General features: G+C 40.9%; 1 protein-coding gene across 1 annotated transcript in view; it reads right to left on the reverse strand.

Moving 5' to 3' along the window:
- Nucleotides 1-23,519, reverse strand: part of SMAD5 (SMAD family member 5) — a 49,776-nt gene that overhangs the window by 17,940 nt on the left and 8,317 nt on the right. The window contains exon 2 of the mRNA XM_055142697.1: nt 5,032-5,602. Coding sequence (XP_054998672.1) covers nt 5,032-5,434 — 403 coding nt within the window. The 5' untranslated portion in view covers nt 5,435-5,602. The remainder of the gene's footprint in view (nt 1-5,031; nt 5,603-23,519) is intronic.

The following is a 23,519-nucleotide window of genomic DNA, read 5'->3' on the forward strand; positions in this document are numbered from 1 at the left end:
CCGCATCCTGCAAATCTGAGTCGTCAGTCTTCTATTCCCTTCTCTCTAGCTAGACTCCACTTCTTTCTTTTTTTTTTCTTTTCTTTTTGGGTCACACCTGGAGATGCACAGGGGTTACTCCTGGCTCTGCACTCAGGAATTACTCCTGGCGATGCTCAGGGGACCATATGGGATGCTGAGAATAAAACCCGGGTCAGACACGTGCAAGGCAAACGCCCTACATGCAGTGCTATTGCTCCAGCCCCTAGACTCCACTTCTTGGGCCTCATCCTGTATTAGTCCTCTATTTACTTCCTTAGGGGAAAAAGGTATAAGGAAGATGCATTTTGAGTCCCTGCACATATAAAAAATGTTCCTTGCTTTTCTACAAATCCAGAATGCCTAACTTTCCCTCTCTCTAGAGGTTGAGAATACTGCTCTATTTTGTTTCATTCTTGTCAGTTTTGTTTAGTTTTGGGGTCACATACAGTGATGCTCAGGGGTTACTCCTGGCTCTGCACTCAAGAATTACTTCTGTGATGGTAACTGCTCTATTTCTAGAATCCAGAACTATCTTAAGAAATAACTCTCATGTTCACTGTTTTTGCTAAGTGCCTGGTCTTTTATCTCTGAGATCTTTCAGAATCTTTTCCTTCCTTCTTCCTTCCTTCCTTCCTTCCTTCCTTCCTTCCTTCCTTCCTTCCTTCCTTCCTTCCTCTTTCTTTCTTTCTTTCTTTCTTTCTTTCTTTCTTCCTTTCTTTCTTCTTTCCTTCCTCCCTTCCTCCCTTCCTTCCTTCCTTCCCCTTTCTTTCTTTCTTTCCCTTTCTTTCTTTCTTTCTTTCTTTCTTTCTTTCTTTCTTTCTTTCTTTCTTTCTTTCTTTCTTTCTTTCTTTCTTTCTTTTTCTTTCTCTCTTTCTCTTTTAAAAATTTTTTATTAGTTAATCACCATGAGATACAGTTACAAACTCATAAACTTTTGTGCTTACATTTCAGTCACACAGTGGTCGAGTGCCCATCCCTCCACCAGTGCCCATTTTCCACCACCAATGGTTCCAGCATCCCTCTCACCACTCCCACCCCATCCTCCCCTACTCCACCTCGCCTCTTGAGGGGGGGAGGTTGGGGGTAGGGAGAGGGTGGCCACTGGGTCACAATCAACTGTACTCAGGACTTACTTCTGGTTCTATGCTACGGAGCACTCCTGGCGGTACTCAGGATAAGGCAAAGTACCTTACCCTCTGTGTTATTTCTCGTCACCCCCTTTCAATTTTGTTTTGTTTTGGGACTATATCAGATGCCGGGAATCAAACTGAGGCAGCTGCTTTTACAAAGCAAATCCCCTACCTGTTGTATTCTCTCCATTCCCCAATCCTTTCAATTTTTCAATTCTGGGAATTGTTCCAGCAGTATTTTAGGGTGTTACTTTCTCTTTTTGTCTTTTCCCCCATGCTCTATTTCCAGAATGTATTACTTTATTAGATTACTAATTTGAAACTTACCCTGAATCAGTTGCTGTTGTATTTATTTTGGTTTAGCAGCTACACCTGGCTGTGCTCAGGGGTTATTCCTAGCTCTGCTCTAAGGAGTTACTCCTGGCAGGCTCAAGGGACCCTATGGGATGCTGGAGATCGAACCCGGTAGGTCAGGTAAAAGGCAAACGCCCTCCCCGCTGTATTCTCACTCTGGCTCCCAGTCAGTTACTGTTCTAATCTAAGCACTTTTCATGCATTAAGAGATCAAATCCTCTTAAAATATAAGCATTGTTTTCATCCTAAAATGAGGAAACCACGTCATAGAAAGGTTAAGGAATTTGCCTGTAGTCACTCTGGTAAGATTTAAATCCAGAAAGTCTGATTCTACAGCCCGGTTTAAACTCCTAGATAATATTATAGGTTAAATAATGACTACCCAAATTAGCTTTCTGGGTTGGTTTTTTTTTTGTGTGTGTGTGTGTGTGTTTTCATTTTACCTACTTTTCAACTATCGTCCTCTTTTACCTTCATCTTTCTGGGATACGTCTGGCTCTCCCATATGATCTCACATATCTTAATAGCTATGTGATCCTGAAGAGATTAGATTGCTTCCCTTTCCAGTGCTGACTTCCCATGCTACAAACTTATTAGTAAAGTCAGAGGGTTATAAAATGTTATATTCTTTTCTAACCCTATAAAGGAATAACTTCAGAGTCTGTAAACTGCCTAGTCTGTAATGCTCAATGAATATTGTACTATTGCTACAACTACTACTTTACTAGTGCTGGTATGATCAAGAGTCCATCCTGTATCAGGGATGCTTGATTAGTTTTCTTAAGCAAATCTGAACTATGTCCTTGACATTTTTTCTTTTTAAAAAAATTTTTGGGCCACACTGGCAGCAGGGCTTACTCCTGGCAGCGTTCAGAGGACCTCAGGGGATCAGACCCCGGTCAGTCAACATGCAAAGCAAGCATTTTATCTGCTATATTATCTCTTCAGCCACTGTCATTGACTTTTCTATAGAACAAATCATAGCTGAAGAAAATGGATTATAAAAATAAGATTTCTACTACCTAAAAGTTTTAATGATGCCCTGACAATGAGAAATACAATAAATTCCTAGCCTATAATCCTAGAAATTCTTAGTAAATACCAGTTGGGAGTTTTTCAGACTATGTCTCTATTAAACCATCACATCTTTTCTTCAGAAGTTCCTTCATGCTATAGCTCCAAGGAGCAAACCTAAAGCCCTGAATCTAACTTTTCCGGACAGCACCATCACTTCTCGGCCTGCTAGTTTCCATATCCAGTATTATTTTCAGCCTTTTTTTTTTTTTAACCATACTGGGCTTTCACGACTCTGTGGGAAATGCACTGTAGCAGACATTAAGGTAGTCTGCAACAATTCCCACCCTGTGTAATTGCCTTCCTGTGAGTATGTCTCCTGTGAGCTATACTGCTGCTAACCAATACAGCAAAGATGAGAGACAAGCCACACAGGATGAGAATGAAAATGGCCTTCTAGTAAGACACCGTCACTCCCTTTCTGATTGAAGAAGGTTATGACAGGTTCTCCTAGAAGGCCAGTGATAAGGCATGGAAGCAATCTCCAGACACCAACCAGCAAGAGCCAAATAACTTCCAAGAAACTGAATCCTGTCAAGTCACATGAGCTGAGAAGCAGATCCTGCCCAAGTTGAGTTTCAGGTGAGACCAAATCCTGATCAACACCTTGATTACAGAATTCCAGAGAACCCAGTGAAGAAACCAGGTCTGGACTCCTGAACCACAAAAACTGTGAGATAATAAATGTTTGTATTACCTGATGACGATCCATTATGTAGCAACAAATAACTACTACAACTAGCTACCATCTCATCTATAATTTACTCATTAAAAAAAAAAATCTAGTCTATGCAACAAGGACACAGGAGAAAATGAAGACAGAGAAAGAAAGATCATCTTTTGTCATACAATAATAAATACTTAACAGAATCAAGCAATTGAGGGGAGTACCTGAGCAAGGACTGGATGGAATGAGAAAATATGTTATGAAAGATTCTAGGGGAAGAGTATTTAGTAGAAACTGAGTTTAAAATATGAGCATCAGGGCCAGAGTGGTACAGCAGGCACAGTGCTTGCCTTGCATGCAGCTGACCCAGGTTTAATCCCCAGCATCCCATATGGTCCCGAGTCGGCCAGGAGTGATCCCCGAGCACAGAGCCAGGAATAAGCCCTGAGCACAACTAGGTGTGCCCAAAAACCAAAACAAAATAAGATGAGAGCATCAGCTTATACAGTAGGTTTAAGGCACATGACAGCGAGAACACATAGAGGAAAAATAAAGACAAAAAAAGTCAGGGACTAAGTCTATGGAAACAGGAGAACAGATTATGGATTTGTCCATTTTTTGGATTAAATAGGATAAAAAACTGAGCAAAATCAGCCAGGTAGTGAGACAACAGAACCAAGAGAGTACAATATTTTGGATGCCACTAAGGAAAGGTTTCTAGCAGGAAGGAAGGAGAGCCAATGTGTCAGATGATACACTGAACTTTATGAAGTAATCAGAGGACTGGAAAAGACCCCTCTACTGGTAATAAGGTCATCACCACAGATTGTAAGAAGTCAAATACTAGGGAAGAGAAAGTAACTGGATGGGAAGAAAATCAATCAGCTAGTATAGATTCCTACAAAAGGACTAGAGGAAACAGTGGAACGGATATGGGTGGAAGGCAAGAAAACTAATTTTTTTTAACTTTATAGGGCGGCGTATTCAATATGCCAAAAACAGTAACAAGTCTCACAATGGAGACGTTACTGGTGCCCACTCGAGCAAATTGATGAGCAACAGGATGAAAGTGACAGTAACAGGGTGAGCACTATTTGTATGTTGTCAGAAATAGTCTTGTAACATATATCTAACACTATAGAAGAATAATAGCTGTAAGAAGAAAACTCCTGATCAGACAAAAGGAGGGCTCTATCGTACAGAGTTTAGATGTAGGAGGCAAGTCATTCACGGCAGTTGTTTTGAACCACTGACACATGGACTGGAGCTGGGCCACATGTGAGAAAGATTGAAAATCACTGGTCCAAAGAGTACTGATGACTGCCTACAGTGAACAGCGAACTGGGACAAGCCACTTGAGACCTGTATATAAGAGGCTAAATTCACAATCCAGTATTCCTTCCAAAATTAAAATCTTCTAGAAGGAAACACCAGGCTTACCTAAGCTTTTAATTGCTAAATCCAGTAAACTGTAGCACTGTAGCTCTGTAGTCTTGTTGTTCATAGATTTGCTCGAGCGGGCACCAGTAACATCTCCATTGTGAGACTTGTTACTGTTTTTGGCATATCAATACGCCAAGGGTAGCTTGCCAGGCTCCCATGCAGGCAGGATACTCTCAGTAGCTTGCCAGGCTCTCTAAGAGGATGGAGGAATTGAGCCTGGGTCGGCCGAGTGCAAGGCAAATGCCCTACCTGCTGTACTATCATTCCATTCCAGTAAACGGGGGGTGGTTGGAAATCAAGAAAAGTCGTTTTGTTTTTAATTCTCAAAAAATTTACACCTACCTGGACTCTCCACTCTCTTATAGTGGTACGGGTTGATACAAACTTCTTTCTGCTTGGATCCAAAAGGAAATTCACATATATCCAATGGCTTTAGCTCGTGGTGGCTCTGCAGATCGGGCCAGCGCCAGACCCGGCAGTAGATGACGTGGGGCAGGCCTTTCCTGTGAGAGACCTGCAGGCGTCCGTCCAGAGACCTGGGGATAGTGACGCACTTGCTCGGCTGTCCCGGGCTACTTAAGGCCTTCTCCAGTTCCTCCATGGCGCCCTTTTTCTTTTTCAGTTTTTTCACCAGAGCATCAACTGCCTTTTCTGCCCATTTCTCCTCCTCATCACCTTGCTTCCAGCCCAACAACCGCTTCACTGCTGGACTAGTAAACGAAAACAAGCTGGCCATTGACGTCATTTGATATGGATCTTCAGAGACCTTCCTGCAACTCAAAGTCAGTGGCTATTGGAAGAACAGGTCACAGACGAAAAGTCACATGCGGTCCTAAGCAGAAGTTCCAATTAAAAGGAGAGGGGCGACCTCTATCTTCAAATGTGCCATAGGCGTCTTTCATTGGTTCAAGTCCTGAAAGATAAAATAAGATCCCGAATGAAAATGAACACAATTTACATACACTTAAATCAGCATGAAAGAAAGGTTGGGCTTCTGGTAATAAGAGCAGAAAAGGCCAGAGAGAGAGTACAGATGTCTGGTTCTGTGACACCTGCCTTGCAGATGCCTAATCCTGGTTCGATCCCTGGCATCACTGAATTCCCCCTGCCCCCACCCCCAGCATCACTAGAGGTAGTTTTTAGGCTCCCCCCGCCCCCAGCACCCCAGGTGTGGCCCTGATCCCAAAGACAGCACTAGCATTTAATTGCTGCGCTGACTGGCTGAGTATCTCCAGAAATGGCCCTGGGCCTGCCAAGCAGTGCCGAGCCTCCTGAGCACTGTTTGGAAGGCCCTACACAAGTAAGTGCAAGCAGAAACGCATTACGAACCAACAAAAAAATCTTAGGTCAAGGAAGAGAAATTTTAAAGCCCCGTGACCACTAACTTCCTTCCTCATAATATAAACAAATAATTCACTGGAAGTGCCAAAAGACAACCGAAAACAAGCTGCTCTACCCTCTATGCGCTCTCCAAAACAAATCTCAAGACTTATTTCCTTTGGGCAGACTACTAAGACCCAAATGACCTTCTGAGGTTTGATTCTAAAGTACTTGTTTTTGTAACCCACTGTAACATACTATTATGTTATATACAAATTATGAATATAACGTGTCCTGACCAGAACAAAAGTTTTAAAGAGATCTAGTCCTTCTCTAAGGTTATTATTCTTTTTTTTAAAGTGTGTCACAGACTTACAGGGTACGCAATAGTTGGGGCCAGAGAGACAGTGCGTAAAGCACTTGTCTTGCATGCAGCTGACTCAGGTTGGATCCCCAGCATCCCATACTCAAGCACCGCCAGGAGTAATTACTGAGTAATTAAAGAAATAGCAGAGTCAGGAGTAACCCCTGAGCACCAGTGGGTATGGTCCAAAAACCAAAATCGAACCAACAAACAAAAAAACCACTCCAAAGGTATAATCATATTCAAGTCACATTATAAAATGCACATTTTATTCAATGTTCTCACAATACAAGATGTACAAAATCCTCAAATAAATAATAACATATCACTACCAGAATTTTATATCTGGGAATGCTGAACAGAGTTAAAGAAAGAATTTCAAAGTTTAATCAAAACAAAGGACAGCTTATGGTTTTATAATTCCTACTGCTTTCTCTGATATTTTAAGCATGTTAAATTAATGAACCTGTTCCAGGCAGACCACCATCTGCACCATTAGGGTGTTCTTGACAAAGATAATGAAAGGAAGTGATGCGCATGGCACTCCACTGATAAGAGTGGGTAAAATCCCCTGTGGACACGACACAGCCAACTGCAGACAATGAGCGAGTGAAATAGCAGGAGTAATGTTTGGAAAAAAGGATGTCAGTAACAAAAGATGCTTCCTTTCTTGTGCTCAAAATGGTCTAATAATGTTACAGCCCTACCTTTGACAACATTTAACAAATCCTGGTGTCAAGATATTCTGGCTATCAAGTTGTATCTTCCCCAAGATACAGAGCTCAGTTAAATTCCAGGTAAACACACACAAAAACACTGAGTTAAATAATAACTGACATTTTAACAATTCATACTTTTTAGGGACAGAGAAACATTATAGAAGGTAAGAGTCAGCCTTGTGTGTGGTCCAACCCAGGTTTAATCCTCAACACCACATGTGGTTCCCCAAGCCTCCTTAAGAGTGATGTTTGAGCACAGAGCCAGGAGTATGCCGTGAGCACAGCAGGGTGTGGCCCCCAAACAAAAAGTAATGCTTGTCATGTCTATGTACTATAAATAATGACCTTTAAAAAACAAAAAACAAAACCAAAAAAGAATCGTATCAGGATGAGAGAAACAATACAGGGTTTAAGATGCATGTTTTGAACATACTTGACCCAGATTCAATCCCTAGCACATGGTCCCAGAGCATCACTGGGGACATGGTCCCAGCATATGGTCCCTAGCACATGGTCCCAGAGCCCCTCTAAGGCCTCCCCTAAAAACCCTCTACATATGGCTTTGGAGGCCCTGAATATCACCAGGTGGCCTGGGGAATCCCTGTCCCACAGGACCTGAGCAGCATCAGTTCCAGTCGCCACAATGACCCTCAGACCCAGAGAACCATCAGGAGGGACCCCAGCTCTCCTGAGTATTACGTGGGTGAACACCTCTTCTCACAAAAAATAAGAATATCGCAACTAGTAGATTTGGCTTAAAAGCCAATTGATTTATTCACTAGGTATATACTTATAAGAGTCAGTGCCGAAAAATGAGCTGGATGCAAACCAACTAGCAGTGGTGATCCAGCTGCTCAGCGGGAGCTATGGAATGGGGGAAGGATGGAGAAACAGATCTACTGCTTAACACATGGCTGAGGGAAAGCCTTCTGCCTGTCTAACCCTGTTCTGGGCAGGGTGGCTTTTGCCATTTAAACAAAATGACATGAAAGGAATATAACAAGTAACAGTGACATGTTTTTTTAGTAACAGGTCACAGGTACAGTGCTGTATGCTAAACAAACCATCACAAGGGGGGATCCCAATTGTAGCTCCATCATTAACACAGGATAAAAGCCCCCTGGGAACTACCTCGTACAGTAGTTAAGGTGCACGCTTTGCATACACCAACCCAAGTTTGATCCCTGAGCACCAGTGAAGTATCCTCTGAGCAGAGTCAGGAGTAAGCTCTAAGCAAAGCCAGATGTGGCCCCCACCCCACAAACAAACAAATAAAGACATTGGGCCATAATGAGTAAAGGCATGCTTTAATTTTCTGAGAGGGGAAGGGAAATTTCAAAAGGTAAAGGGACACAATCAAAAAATTATAGAGGGGCCCGGAGCACAGAGGCTTGCTTGCCGTGCATGCAGCCAACTCAGGCTCATCCCCCGGCATCCCAGATGGTCTCCTGAGCACTGCCAGGAGTAATTTCTGAGTGCAAAGGCAGGAGTAACCCCTGAGTACTGCTGGGTGTGGCTCTAAACTGCAAAACTAATATATTAGTTTTGCCAGCATTTCCTGGCAAAAAGGATATAAGCCCGGCTGAGCTTTTACTTATTCAATAATACTGGAGCATAAAGGAGACGAGACATGGTAGGGCATGTGTGAGGAACATGTGTGATCACTGGAGAGATACTGTTGAGGAAGGTGGAGAGAAAAGGAGAGGAGCTTGATATCAGAGTATAACACCAGATACTATATGATAGTTAACTGCTAACAAGTCCTTAACAAATGCCAACTACTAATCTAGTGTGCAGTGGCTATGGTCTTCGTGGTCACCTCTTTAATACTGTACTAATGAGGAGAGTTACTTGGGAAACTAAATACAGAACAAGGAGTAGAAGGCTACCTACATATATATTATTCATTATGATTACCTCTGGAGAGAGGTATGGGATGGGGAAGAGAAAACAGGCAGGGATTTTGCTTTAATTTTTTTTTTCTATATAGATCTGTGTTATTTTTACCCTTCCAACAAAGGAAACCTATTAAGGTATTAGATGCATAAGACTAAAAATAGCATAAAATCTAAATTAGGTTACGGTGAAAAGAATGTGATTTAAATGTTGGTATAAAGAGCAAGCTTATGCATCTAGTAAAAATCATGATACTGGCTACTTTTGGAAGGGAAGGATGGCAGGTAGTCATGTGAAAGGAATCTGAGCGTTTCAACCATCCTAGGAAAGCACTCAAGCTAGGAGATTGTACTACATGAGTTGAATTTGTGAAAATTCAGGTAGATGGACATTTATGAGGTAGACACTTCTCTAGATGGTTTTGAAATATACTTTCTTGACATACATTATGCATTCACTTTCCACAGTCTCATAATTTATTTTGATTTTAATGGTTTTTTGGTCACACCAGCATTGCTTTGAGGTTAGTCCTGGCTCTGTGCTCAGGAGTAAGTCCTAGAGGTGCTCAGGGATGACACACACTCCAGAAATAAAAAAGGAGCACAGCCACACGCAAGGCAAGTGCCTTCCCACCAGGACTCTCTCCAGCCTTCATGAAAAATTTTATATTTGTCTTTTAATTTGTTTCAGAGAAATTTTACATAAATATGAGCAAATAAAAAAAAGCATATATAAATATGTACATACACACATTTATCCTTTTACCTAGACAGTAGTCTGAAAAGAAGGTGCAGAACAACAGGTAAAGTAAAATCATTTCACACCTATGTAAGAAAAAGCGTCTACGTTTTTTTCCTACTACAAAGAATTTCAGAATTCTAGTGTAAAAAGAATTTTAAAAGGATAACAAACCTTGTCACTCCCCTGTTCAAATATCACCTACTGTCTTCCCATTACATGATTTTGCTTTGGGGTACTCCTCCAAACTCACTTCTGATCATTCTCACGTACTCCACATTCTTACTCTCACACTTTAGCTGCTCAAACATCACCTGGCAAGAAAGGACTTTGCTAACCAATTTCATCAAAATAGCAGATAACATTCTCTATCTCTTGATCCTGCTCAATTTTCTTTCATGGCACTTTACTTTATGAATTTACTTACTATTAATGTCTTCCCCCCTGAAATATTAGTAGTTAAGTAGCTTCATCTTCCTCTACCTATCACCATATTCCCTAGACCTACAAGTGTTTATTAAATGAAAAAATAAGTAGTATATTCTTTAATTTTTTTTTAAAGGAGGCTAGAGAGTTAGTACAGTGACTAAGGTAGCTGCCTTGCTCACAGCAAACCCAGGTTTGATCCCATATAGGTTTAAGCACCCCATCTGGTTCCTCAAGTGCTGTCAGAAGTGATCCCCGGGGGCCAGAGCTATAGCACAGCAGGTAGGGCATTTGCCTTGCACAAGGCCGACCCAGGTTGATTCCCAGCATCCCATAGGGTCCCCTGAGCACCGCCAGGAGTAATTCCTGAGTGCAGAGCCAGGAGTAATCCCTCTGCATCGCAGGGTGTGACCCCAAAAAGCAAAAAAAAAAAGGGGGAAAGGAATGATCCCCAATTACAGAACCATGTAGAACTAGGTGAAAGTTCCTAAGTCTAAATGCTAAAGTTCCTTTAGCATTTAGAAATGCTAAAGTAAAAATTTGTTCAAATAAGAAAAAAAAATGGATTTTCAGCTGAATAAAGAGAACAGCAAGTATACACCTGTGTATAAGAGAGCATTCACAGGCCGCCAAGAAGAGCAATACTGATCAAGAGATGGTAAAAAGACGAGTTTATTAACAGGTACAACAGCACAGTAGGAACACAAGGGAGAGACTAAGGAGAATGGGAATAAAGAAAGGGTCAGATGTTTGCCAATAGTGACTGTTTAGCAACTTTTTTTTCACCATCTGCCTCAGATGTTTTGGCAGGACATTGCTGTAGCAAGGCCTTCAAAAACTGTACTGAATAACGGTGGAGAGTAGACATCCTTGTCTCATGTTTGAGCTCTCAGGGCAGACATTCAGTTTTTTTTATCGCTTAGTATGAAGTTGGCTATGGATTTGCTGCACCATCTGTTGTACCAGGAGGTACGTTCCTTCTATTCTTCATTTGTTGAAAATGTTTATCATGAATGAATGTTAAATTCTGTCAAAAGCTTTCTTTGCATCTATTGATACGGTCATATTATTTTTATCCTTATCTTTGGGTTGATACGGTGTGACACTGATTTGTCTATACTGACTCATCTTTGCATACTTAGTATCAGTTCCATTTGATTAGGTGCATGATAACAGAACAAACATAATCTTGAAGGTCCTTCGAAAAGATTCTTTGAAACAATGAACTAATCAGCAAAGCAGCAGCCTACAAAATCAACACATAAAAATTTGCTGCATTACATAGGCAAATAATGAACTAGATGAAAGACAAACATAAACGATATCCCCACTTAAAGTCCATGGGCTGAAACAGTATTACAGCAGGTATGGCGCTTGTCTTGCACACAAACAACCCAGGTACAATCCTGAATACCCATATGGCCCCTTGAGCCCCGTGAGGAGAGATCCCTGAGCACTGAGCACCCAGAGGTGTAACCCAGAAATTTAAAAAAATAAATAGAAGTGTCAAAAAACATCAAATACCTAGGAATCAACAAAAGATGTTCAAGACTTCAACAATGAAAACTGTAAGTCACTGCTGAAAGAAATATGTGAGGACAACAGGAAAGAGAAAAGCAGTCCATGTTCATGCAGTGGAAAATTTAACATTGTCAGAACATCCATACTACCTGAAGTGTTACACAGACTGAATGTAGTTCCCATCAAAACTCTGGTGGCATTCTTCAAATTCTACTAAAATGTGTTTGGAATCATTAAACTCCTTCAACAGCCAACACAATTTTAGGTGATAGGTGGTGTTGCATATTATAAAGTGATAGTGACCAACTGTGTAGTACTGGAATATAGACGATCAATGGAACTGAACTGCAAGCCGAGATAACCCCGCAGATTTGTGAACAGTTAATTGACACAAAGGAGTCGGGTGCATGAAGCAGAGTAAGGAGAGCCTCTCCAATGCACAATGCTGGGAAAGTTGAACAATCATATTAAAAAAAAATAAAATCAGATCCATCTTTCACACCACCCACAAAAGTTGATGCAAAAATGGATTAAAGACCTCAAAATTAGACCAGAGTCCATAAAACAGGCAAAATTATCTAGGATATGGACCTCAGGTGCCTTCAATGATCTGACTCCACTAGCAAAAATAAGAAAACAAAAAGTAAGCATGTGGGACCACATCAAATTAAAAAGGTTTTGCAGGAGCCAAAGAGATAGTAGCAGGTAGGGTGCTTGCCTTTCATGCAGCCAGTCCAGGTTTGATCCCAGTAAGGGTTCAAACACCTCCAAATAGTCCCCCACGCATTGTCAGGAGTGATCCCTGAGTTCAGAGCCAGGAGTAAGAACTGAGCACTGCTGGGTATGGCCCCAAAACAAAATATAAATAAATAAAAAGATGTTGCAGGGCCAAAGAGATACAATGATCTGCCAGCATCTCATAAGGTCCCCTGGGTCCTCATGACAAGTAATCCCTGAATACAGAGCCAGTACTCTAAGTCTAGTCCCCAAAACAAAAATAAATAAAAAATAAAGAGTTTTTTCATGACATGGGAGACTCAAGATGAGAGACCCTACTGAATGGGAGAAAATATTTGCACATAATACAGATAAAGGGTTAATATCCAAGATACATAATATGAAGCACTCACAAAGCTCAACAACTATAATCCCATAAAAAAGTGAAGAAAGATGAGCAGATACTCCCCCTAACAATGTACATATGGAAAGTGAGCAGGCATCATTAAACCTGAAAGATTAGCTTCATGAAGAGTCATAAGTTCCAAAAACTAGAGAATCTATAATAGTAGTGTTTTCTCAAAGGTAGCCATGGGAAGACAAGAGATTGAAACAAAACACACAAATCTTTAAATATGGAATGATTAAAAATATAAGCACATCAGATGGAATTCTAAAAATGTTTTTTTAATGTACTTTTAAAAAATGCACTTTCTAAAAATGACGGTTTTTCCCTAAACTTCTTAAGTGGTATGTACAAGGAATTCCAACCAATTCTAATTATCTAAACCAACTTGCTTTTTAAAAATGAATCATAGGACAGATAGTACAGAGGTTAGGGCACTTGCCCTGAATATGGATGACCCCCATTCAATTCCTGGATTGTATATGCTCCCCTAGCACCATAACGGGTATGACAAAAAAAAAAAAATCGTAAGAAAAAAAGTTTAAAACAGGATCGAATTTCTTCAGAAAAATTCACTAAGTCAGAGATACTGATCAGGCATTTACCAAAAAATGATAAAAAAAAATAATCAGTACATAGTAAAATGGGCTTAAGATCATTAGTTATGAAAGAAAAAAGTGAAACATTGAAATATTACCTTATACTAGACTTAGAATTAGATCAGAATTAGATCAGAATATTAAATGTTCAGTGATACAGAACTAGAATATTTTATGTTGCTACTAGGAATATAAATTAGCCCAATATTCGGGTCCCTCAATGATAGACAAGGACCCCCACGATCCAGAATACCAATCCTAGGCATACAGCCAACAGAAATGAGTTGCATATCCACCAAAAACAAAAACACATGTTCATAGAATGCAGGTAAACTGAAACTTTATCTGTAATGGTCCCAAGTTAGAAGCAACTCAAATCAATCAATAGTAGACAAAGAAATCATAGGAATAAGTTTCAGACAACAGAATACTTCATAACCATGAAAAGAACACGCAAAACATGGATAAATCTCAAAGATGTAATAAGTCAGATACAAAAGATCACAGGTTAATTCATTCCAAACAAATGGCATTCAGAAAGAGGAATGGTTAACCTATGATTTTAGAAGTAAGCTTTCTAGGATAGATTATCACTATCTCGAGTTCTATAATCTGAGTGATGGTGACAGGTATAAATATTTGTAAAAGTTCACTGAACTATATATATATATATGTGTACATATATATATATCTATGTATGATGTGTGTATTTTCATAGGATGTACTTCAATATAAGGGGTATCTTTTTTAAAGTTACCAGTGGATTTCTGACTTAATACATTAGTTTCCAATCACTAGCATCTCACTTGAGTGATACTGTAACTTTACAAATACTACAATATTTTACAGGTTCTTTCAAAATGATAGTAAACAACGTAGGAATTCAATTTTACTCTACTACCCTGGGAGCAGATGAGTTAGTCTGTGACTGCTCCAGAATGCTGACAAAGCACTGTCCGCATAGCAGACAGCATGAGTACAGGAGAGTCGTGGTTCCTTTTACCTCTAAGACCCAGGGGAGTGAAGCCATATGACACAAACGGATGGAGTTACTGCATGGGAACTGCACTGATGAGGAGCAGTGAGTTTGGGGGAATTCACTACTTATGTAATCAATAAATCAAGTTTACTTGGGCATAAATAAAGAGTCTTTGGGGAGAAATATGTATCAAACACCTTCACAAAAACATACAAATTCTTGGACTGGAGATAGTACAAGGGTTAAGGTAGTTGCCCTGCACGTGGCTGACCCTGGTTCTATCCCCAGTACCACACAGGGGACCCCTGAGAACATCCAGGAGGGATCCCTGAACACAGAGCCAGGAGAGATCCCTGAGCAACTGGGTATGGCCCAAAAACCAAAACCAAACAGCATCAACAACAAAAAATGTAAATCCTCTCAATGTTAATTTCACAAATGTCAAACATAGGAGATAGGATATCACACCAAGCTACTAAGTTATTTTCAGAAGAAAGTATAACCATCCCAGTAGATTCATTTTCTCTTTTTTTTAATAAGAACTAATGCATACTTGCAATTTTAACCAAATGCTTTTCCAAAGTTTCAATTCTTCAAGATCAAAGTCTCAATCAGATCTTATGCAGTAAAATATACATTTTATGTAGTTTCATTTTTATACAGAATTTTTTCCAAAGCAAATATCATTACTCCCTGAAAACTTAAAGTAGTGTGAGCTTTTTTTTTAATTATAACTTTTTAATTTTAATTTTATTGAATCACAGTGAGATACAGTTACAAGGTTGTCCATGATTGGGTTTCAGTTATAAAATGTTCCAACCCCCATCCCTTCACCAGTGTACATTTCCCACCACCAATGCCCCCAGTTTCCCTCCAGGCCCACCACCCTGCCTTAAGTTATCATTATGAACCTCTGTGGCTGTGCTATGCTGGAAATCCTCTGTAGGAAGGATAGAACATACTGTTATCTAACTGAAAAGGCTCAAATGCAAGAATGATCTTGAAAATTACTTAAAGAGGTATATTTCCCAGTATTTACTGTCTTAAGAGAATACAGCTATTTCAAAAAGCTCAACACCTTCCCTTCTATAAAATCAACTGCTAAAGCAAAGCAAGTATTTCTTTGATGATGATGATAATTATACCACCAACCTTTATTAAACACTCATTATGCCAAGCACTCTCAATGACCTTACATTTAGAGACTGAAAATCATTAAAATCTAATAACTGCCATGAGAAAAATTCCACTATTCTCATTTTATCCATGAGGAAACAGTAAAGATATGTTAAAATGTAACATATTCACACAGACAGGAAGAAAACAGAGCAAGGGAAATAATCTTGGTAAACCAGTCTGAGAATCCACATTCTGAATCAGTATGCATACTAGTAGCTTCTACAAAGTCTCAGCCAATGAATCTTCCTCCTTTAAACATCTTCCCCAAAAACATTCCAACTACTTGTTTTGACTTAATGCTTTCTACACACACACACATGCGCGCGCGAGCTTTTAATGGGGGCAGGTCCCCAAACATGTCCATCCAAGCCAGTGACTCAAGGCACAAGGACAACGGTGCCACAGACTACACCCAGCAGTGCTGGGGGCGTGGGGGGCAGCGAGGCATGCAGTGCCAGGGACTAAACCCAGTAGCAGCTTGGTTCACCTCGCATGCACCCTAACTACAGTATTATCTCCCCAGCCCTTAATATTTTGAATGATTCAGTCATGCCTCACTCACTCATTCCATAACGTTTCATGCCTAGGTTTCTAAATGAGAGATATATTGGGATCCAACTTTTTTATGGTTTTATTTTCATTCAGACACCTTGATAAACAAGACTGTAATGAGAGCTTCAGGCATACGGTGTTCCAGCAGCACACCCACCACCCTCAGTGTCAGTGTCCTCCACTGATGACCCACGCCACGTCCACCCGCTAACTCCCAACCCCATCACCTTGGCAGACTCAGTTCTGTAGACCTGCTCTCAGTGTCTATTACGATTGGCCATTTATTATTCCCTTACTATGTCTCTTTATACTCCACACGAAAGAATTCATTCTGTAGTTAGCCCTCTCCTTATATCACTCAGCAAGATACTCCTCCCGTTCCATCCACAAGCTGCAGTGAATGGTATGATTTCATCTTTTTTTTTGGTTTGTTGTTGTAGCTGATGTTCCATTATGCATATATACCACAGTTACTTGGGCACTTGCAGTGTTTCCTTATCTTGGCTATTCTGAGCAATACTGCGATGAACAGAGAATGCCAGTATCTTTGGAGGGGGTGGGGGTGGGGTGGGCTCTTGGTATAGAAGCCAAAAAGTTGAATTGCTGGCTCATATGGATGCTCAATTATCATTTTATTGTTATAACTGGGTCCACATCGAACAGTGCTCAGGGGCTATTCCTGACTCTGTGCCCAGGAGTGATACATAGTGATTCAAACCTGAGTCAGTGGGATGCAAGGCAACATCATCTTGAGACCTATATCATCTCTCGGGCCCCTGGATTCTGAACTTTTTGAGATGTCTATATATGATTTCCACAGAGGCTGAACCAAATGACATTCCCACGAACAGTCAGGATCAAACTTTTATAGTACGAACTGGTGGGTGAATTTTCACCTCTAAACTTTACTACGAAACAGTGGTTTTCAACCTTCTTACACCTGTAAACCAGCACCAGTCCATGGACTAGAGGTTAAAAACCACTGCTATGGAATATATCATGTTCAAAATAACATTTGATGTGTGACTCTGGGTTTGACCCCCTGCACTGAAACCCGACCTCCTAACACTGCCAAAGTATATGCTTGGTGACCCCTGAGCACCATTGGGAATGACCAAAAACTAGTAAAAATAAAAATGGGGCCAGTGAGATGGTTCAAGAGGCTGAGTGTAAGCTTCGCATGGGAGGCACATGGTGCCCGGCATCAGCAGGCGGGAACCCTGAAGGCTCAAGACAAAAACCAAACCTACACTTTCTAAATTGACAAGTTGAAATATAAGTACTGGAGTGGGTCGGGGATGTGACTCAGTGGCAACATGCAAGCTTTGCAGGTGTAAGGCACTGGGTTCGAGCCTCAGCTCTGAAAAAAAAAAAAAACCTAAGTCCTTGGAATATAGCAAGATTTATTTCACTCTCCTCGCAATAATCCTTGCTTATGGAAATATTTCTCTTCACGAATACAAAACTAAGACACTATAGTTTTTACGTGCATATACTAGTACCGTGCTATGTGAGTCACAAGGAAAGTTATAATACCTTTGTGAATAAAAGTGAAGGAAGGAAGATGGTTCAAAGAGTTGGTGAGCATGCCCAGCATGGACAGGGCCCTGGGTCCAATCCACACACTGGAAGGCCACCTACTAAGAAGTTTCCTTGCCCCCCAAGAATAAAAAAAAAAAAAAACACCTCAAACTTTCATTTTTCCACTCACCAAAAGGTTTAATTTTAGTCTCTCATTTAGAATTAGAGTTGGTTCTATTTTATGTGCTCCTTCTGCTTCACACTGAAATCACTGTGTGATTTTCACAGAGCTCTACACCGAGGGACTCCAGCCCTGTGCCCTGTGCCCTGTGCCCAGCACCTGTCCCAGTTCACGTCACTCTAACCTCTAGAAATACTGAGAAGATGCATCTTCAATTCAACCAGCTAAGTATGATATTACACTATGATGTTATATTATTATACTTCTTTTAATATTATCTCTAAATGTATCCCTGTGCTACAGGGGAAAATAATCACAAAGATAAAACTCGGTAACTTCAGTTCAGCAGTAAAAGTAGGTCTGTCGCACTCTTTCTACAATGTTTTCTGGGTCAAATAAGGCACAAATATATACAACCAGTGCTTAACCTACTCCTTACTTAGTCTTGTTTATACAATACACGTTATGTACCTAAAAGGATGAAAATGTGTTATGTCCCTAAAAGGACCAAGGAGAAAAACCAAGCCCACACCTCGATTTTAGAGATCTACAGCTAATGAGACAGCAAAGATGTGCCCTTCCCAATCTACAATACCCAGTGGAGAAAGACAGCGGTCCAAACTCAGGGTCTGGTGCAGAAGGAACAGGGAACCACAGCTACTGCATCAGGAAAAACTGTGAAACTGGGCTGAGGACTATAAGCACAGAGGCAGACTACTCAAACATACAGAGACCTTGAGTCAAGTGTTACCATTAGTTTGTTTATGAACCCTAAAGAAAGGACAAGATGTAAATGTAATTAGCAAATAATGCTTTTTTTGTCACTTAAAGTTTTTCTTCGTACTATTAATCTGACATCAAAACTGTAGGTCTAAAGGTGCTCCAATGTTATTCCGTCATTCAAGCCACTGGCACCCAGCCTACAAATTTTGACACTGTGCTTGAATCATTCCAGGGGAGTCTAAAATGGACAAAATGACAGCAAGATTAACCACAAAGGCAGAGTTCCAGATGAAGAGATAACTATACCAACAACGATAAAGATGGAAAACTTACTTGGCCAAAATCAATATAAAACACAAATTTGAAGACATTCTTATCAAATCAAATTGAGACACTCCAATTAAACATGATGTGAAAAATTTCAAATTATAAGAGGAAAAGGCAGCTCTTTCTATTCTCTCAAAATCCCTACCAAGGATTCCCCATTGTTTGAGAAGTGCCCACAGCTGTCCCTTCAGTCCTCATTCCTTTGACACTCCTCTTTTCCTATTCTCTAGCTCCACTTCTCAAGGCTTCTCCCACATCCCTCAGTGTTTACTTTGGAGAGGAGAGGCTGGGCTACTACCTAATGTGACATTAACTACCCAATGACAAGGAGCTTCTCTTCTATCTCCAAACAGACCCAATTAGCAGGAGTCTGTAATTTGTATCCTGATATTTTCATGTGCTCCGGGGCTTGCTTACTTCTGAGGTCTCTTCTAAGAAGGGGGAAATGCATCTGAGAGTCTAGATGTGTGAAATAATACCTGAGAGAAAAACCTGGCTTTCAAGCAAATTTCTTTGTACCTGTGCCATCCTCATCTTGAGCCAGTTAACAAATTAAAGTTTGGGGAATAATGTGTATTTGTTGCTATTTTTTTAAAAGGTGGAAGATTTAGTTCCTAAGAAAACTGAAAATGCAATAGACTTCAAAGAACTTAACCCACAGATGTCTTTTAAAAATAAATCTCCATAAAAAGGCACTTCATGGACGAGAGAGAATAGTGGGTAGGGGACTTGCCTACCATACGGCCAACCAGGGTTTAGTCCCCAGCACCCCATTCGGTCCCCCAAGCCCTTCCAGGAGTGATCCCTGAGCACAGCCAGGAGCAAGCCCTGAGCACACCCAGGTGTGGTACCCTCCACCCCCAACCCCCAAAAAACCATGAAACTAAAAATAAAATGTTAAAGCCTTTGTTTTAATAGCAAGATTAGGCACAGGAGACAGACTGTTTTCTCCCTTTTATTTGGCTCATTCCGAAACCATAGTAAGCCTTTTAAAACACTACTGAATGCGTTCATTAAAAGCTGAATCTTGTAATAATGTACAACAAGCTAGCCAAAAGTTACTAAAACAAGAAACACAAACTGAACTGAATAGTGTCCAAGATATCATTCAGACAAGTTGAATGTGTGGCCCAAACTTAATCCCCTGAAAAAAAGAAGTAACTGTGCTTCGAGTATCTAGTGAGGCAGATAAACAGTGGCAGGTTTAGCAAGTGTACAATAGCCTCGCAGACCTCCCCGGTGAGCTGTGTCCAGTACTGGCCTCCCTTCACCCACAAATATGCACACAGCACCTAGATAAATCAAAGTCTAAGGGATATACAGGGGCCAGAGGGGGGGTTCAAAGGCCTTGGGTTCAATTCCCTGCACCTCATGTTTTCCCTGAGCACTGCCAAGAGCGGTCACTGAACACTACTAGAAATGGCACAACCCCCTCCCCCCAAAAGGATAAGGTGTGACTTACATCACATTAGCACCAATTTTAAGAGAGACTACCTGAAGTGCCACCGAAGAATATGACAATCTCTGGGGTTTGTTTTTGTTCTTGTCTTGGTTTGGGGGCCATACCTGGTAGTGTTCAGGGCTTACACCAGGCTCTGGGCTCAGGGATCACTCCTGACGGCTCAGGAGACTCTAGGGTACTGGGGATCAGACCTGGCTGAACTGTGCAAGGCAGACACACAGACACACTACCTGCTATTCTCCTACCCCCTCCCCCACCCCGCAGCCCCTGAAATATGACAATCTTGGGGACTGGAGAGATGGTCAGGGGTTAAGGCATTGTACTCTCTGCCACCACATATGATCCCCCGAGCACTACAAGGTGTGATCCCTGAGCAGAGTCAGAAGGAAGCCAGGTCTGGCTCAAAAACAAACAAAATACTATAACAACCTATAATCACAGGCCAGTTGGGACAAAGGATAGACAGGAAAGAAGAAAAGCCAATATCATTAAGTCAGTGTAAGCAAGAGAGGCTGAAGTGAAACTGTGAAGCAAAAGGAAAAGATTTGATGATCTGATGACAGAAAAATTAAAAAAAAAAAAAAAAAAGCTGAGGAAGGGTGCTGCAGGAATGCAACTCAGTGGTAGAGCACTGCCTTGCATCTGTGAGGGCCTGGATTTAATCTTGAGTCAGAGGACTTAAAGGGGGAGGGGGCATATAGGCACCACCATAAAATAAACACCAAAGAGGGGAGACTGAAGACAAAGTGAAGGATTGAACCACTGTTATCTGCCACGTGCAATGCAGAGTTCAAAGTGATCCCTGATATTTGAGCCAGATATGTCCAAAGAGGCATTTCAAGAAAAATAAAGTTTAAAAGGCAGCACATAATCAAGAAAGACAGGGCAGAATGAAAAGCTGGTGATAACTCAACTGTAGTGGGAAGTCACACACCAGGGCAGCAGGACACAAACCAAGGTGATGGCCCATAGTAGAAAGAAAAGAAAAAGCTAAAGCCACAAAACACTACAAATAATCAACAGGACGTGAACAGAGATAGAGGTATGCAAGAAAGGTTAAAAAAAAAATTAAAGTCAATAAGAACAGAGAAATCTTATGTGAAAAGGGGTCCTAGCAGTAATAGGCAAGAAAGTAGTAGCAGGTATTAAAGTTAAAACTCATGAGAGGATGAATAAATATGGAGACTAGGAGGGTCGCAGGAACAAAAGAGGTGAATATATGAGTTGGTGAATCTATTCAAAATTCACAGAACCTTTGAAGCCAGGAAGATGTTGCACTCAAGACTCAGAAAACACTATCTGAATCTCAAAGATCTTAAAGACAAATTGCAGGGATGGGGAAGGGCCAGCAGAATGGCTCAGCGGCCAAAAAAGAAAAGAAAAACAGTGCCAGGAGACCAAGCCCAAGTTTAGTCCCAAGCACTCTGCCGTCGGGGACCCCAAGAGTGTGGTACCTCCGACACACAGCCAGGTGTGTGCAGGCGCCACACCTCAAACGTGTGACCCTCCACAAGCGTATGTCTACACATACATGAGCACCAACAGCAGGCATGCAAGCCCCAGTGAGCACCAGTGACTGCAGCCAGGCTGTGCAGGAGCACCAGAATCAAAGGAATATGAGGCACCTGCCCCTCCCCCCCAAGTTCCGCAACAAAGCATCAGCACAACCACCTGACCCTTCCACTACTTTCATTTCTTTCTTCCCTTTTTTTCCTCTTTTCTTTTTGGGCCACCCCCAGGATGCTCAGGGGCTACTTCTGGCTCTGTACGTAGGAAGTACTCCCGGCAGTATGGCAGTTCTCAGGGGACCTTATGAGATGCTGGAATGAAACCCGAGGCAGTCACGTGCCAGGGAAGCGCCCTACTGGCTGTACTATCTATCTCTCCAACCCCAAATGTTTTCATTACTTCGAGAACTTTCCTCAGCATTAGGAAGAAAGCAGAGGTTAGAGTAAGAATTAGAAACCTCTCAGTGTGTTAGCGTCTTTGAAATTTGTCTCCCCCAAACCTGCAACCATTTGTTGAAGACTGTACAGAATGGTGACTTGGAAACCCAAAGAAAGTAACTGCACATTTCACTTGATAGCTCTTAATTTAAGAGCTATCAAGTTTAATACAAAAGAATCTAATAAATACAAAAAACATACACACCACACTTTTCAGCTCTAACAACTCCACCCGAGGGATGCCTTCCCAGCTGGTACTGCCTGGTGAAAACGCCCTATTCATCTACACTTAGCACAATACACAGGTGACATCATAGACCTAAAAGCTCATCTTCATCTGCCCAACCCTGCAAAGATATCAAGTCCATGAGAGGTACCTGTCTGTTTTCTCCGATGATACATGTGCTCAATAAGTATTTATTAAATGAATTAGGGAGAATGTATAAAGAGCTTCTAAAATTATATTAGCTGTGTGGGTGGGGTGGCATTAGGGGTAATTTTCTCTTTCCACTTCATACAATTCCGTTTCCCAAAATAAAATTATTTCTTATACAGTCAGAGAGGGAAGAAAAGATTTTGAAACTTAAATGGAGCTGTACTTCAGTCATACTAAAATTCTTACTTAAAGGGTTTCCCTCCATTATACTTTTAGGATTATACAAATTTGGACACTGAAATTTAAGGAAAATCAGAAAACAGAAACAGAACAAACACTTTCTGTTTCAAATAAATACAGATAAGAACTTATTCTTCAAAAGTACTTACCTCTGATACTGGAATGTCATTTGCATGTTAGAGATTTTATAAATGGCATTTTCTGCCTGGACCACTTCCTCCAAGTTCCAGGCCCTGGTCTGTAGTCATCTCATCATTTAGGCTATCATCCCAAAAAATCTTCCTTGATTACCCCATATCCTATTCATAGAAAGTTGGCTTTCCCCAATCTCTAATCTATGCTCACCACCTTCACTATATTAATTTGGAATTATTTGTTGGTTTACTTGATTTTTTTAACTCTTCCACTAAAATACAATTTTTAAGATAATAGTGCTAGTATATTTAAAGCCTGCTGAATTCATTCAAACATGTATTGAGGTAGCATTTTAAGAGCTGAGAAAATAGCAGTGATTAAAAGACACCAAAATCTCTACTCTCATGTAGTTTACATACCAGAGGCAGGAGGTAGAGGAGATACAATAAAGGACATAATGCCATTTTTTAAGTGAAAGGTGTTATGAACAAAACAAACCAGAG

The sequence above is a fragment of the Sorex araneus genome, chromosome 6, assembly GCF_027595985.1.
Source record: "Sorex araneus isolate mSorAra2 chromosome 6, mSorAra2.pri, whole genome shotgun sequence".
Lineage (NCBI taxonomy): Eukaryota > Metazoa > Chordata > Mammalia > Eulipotyphla > Soricidae > Sorex > Sorex araneus.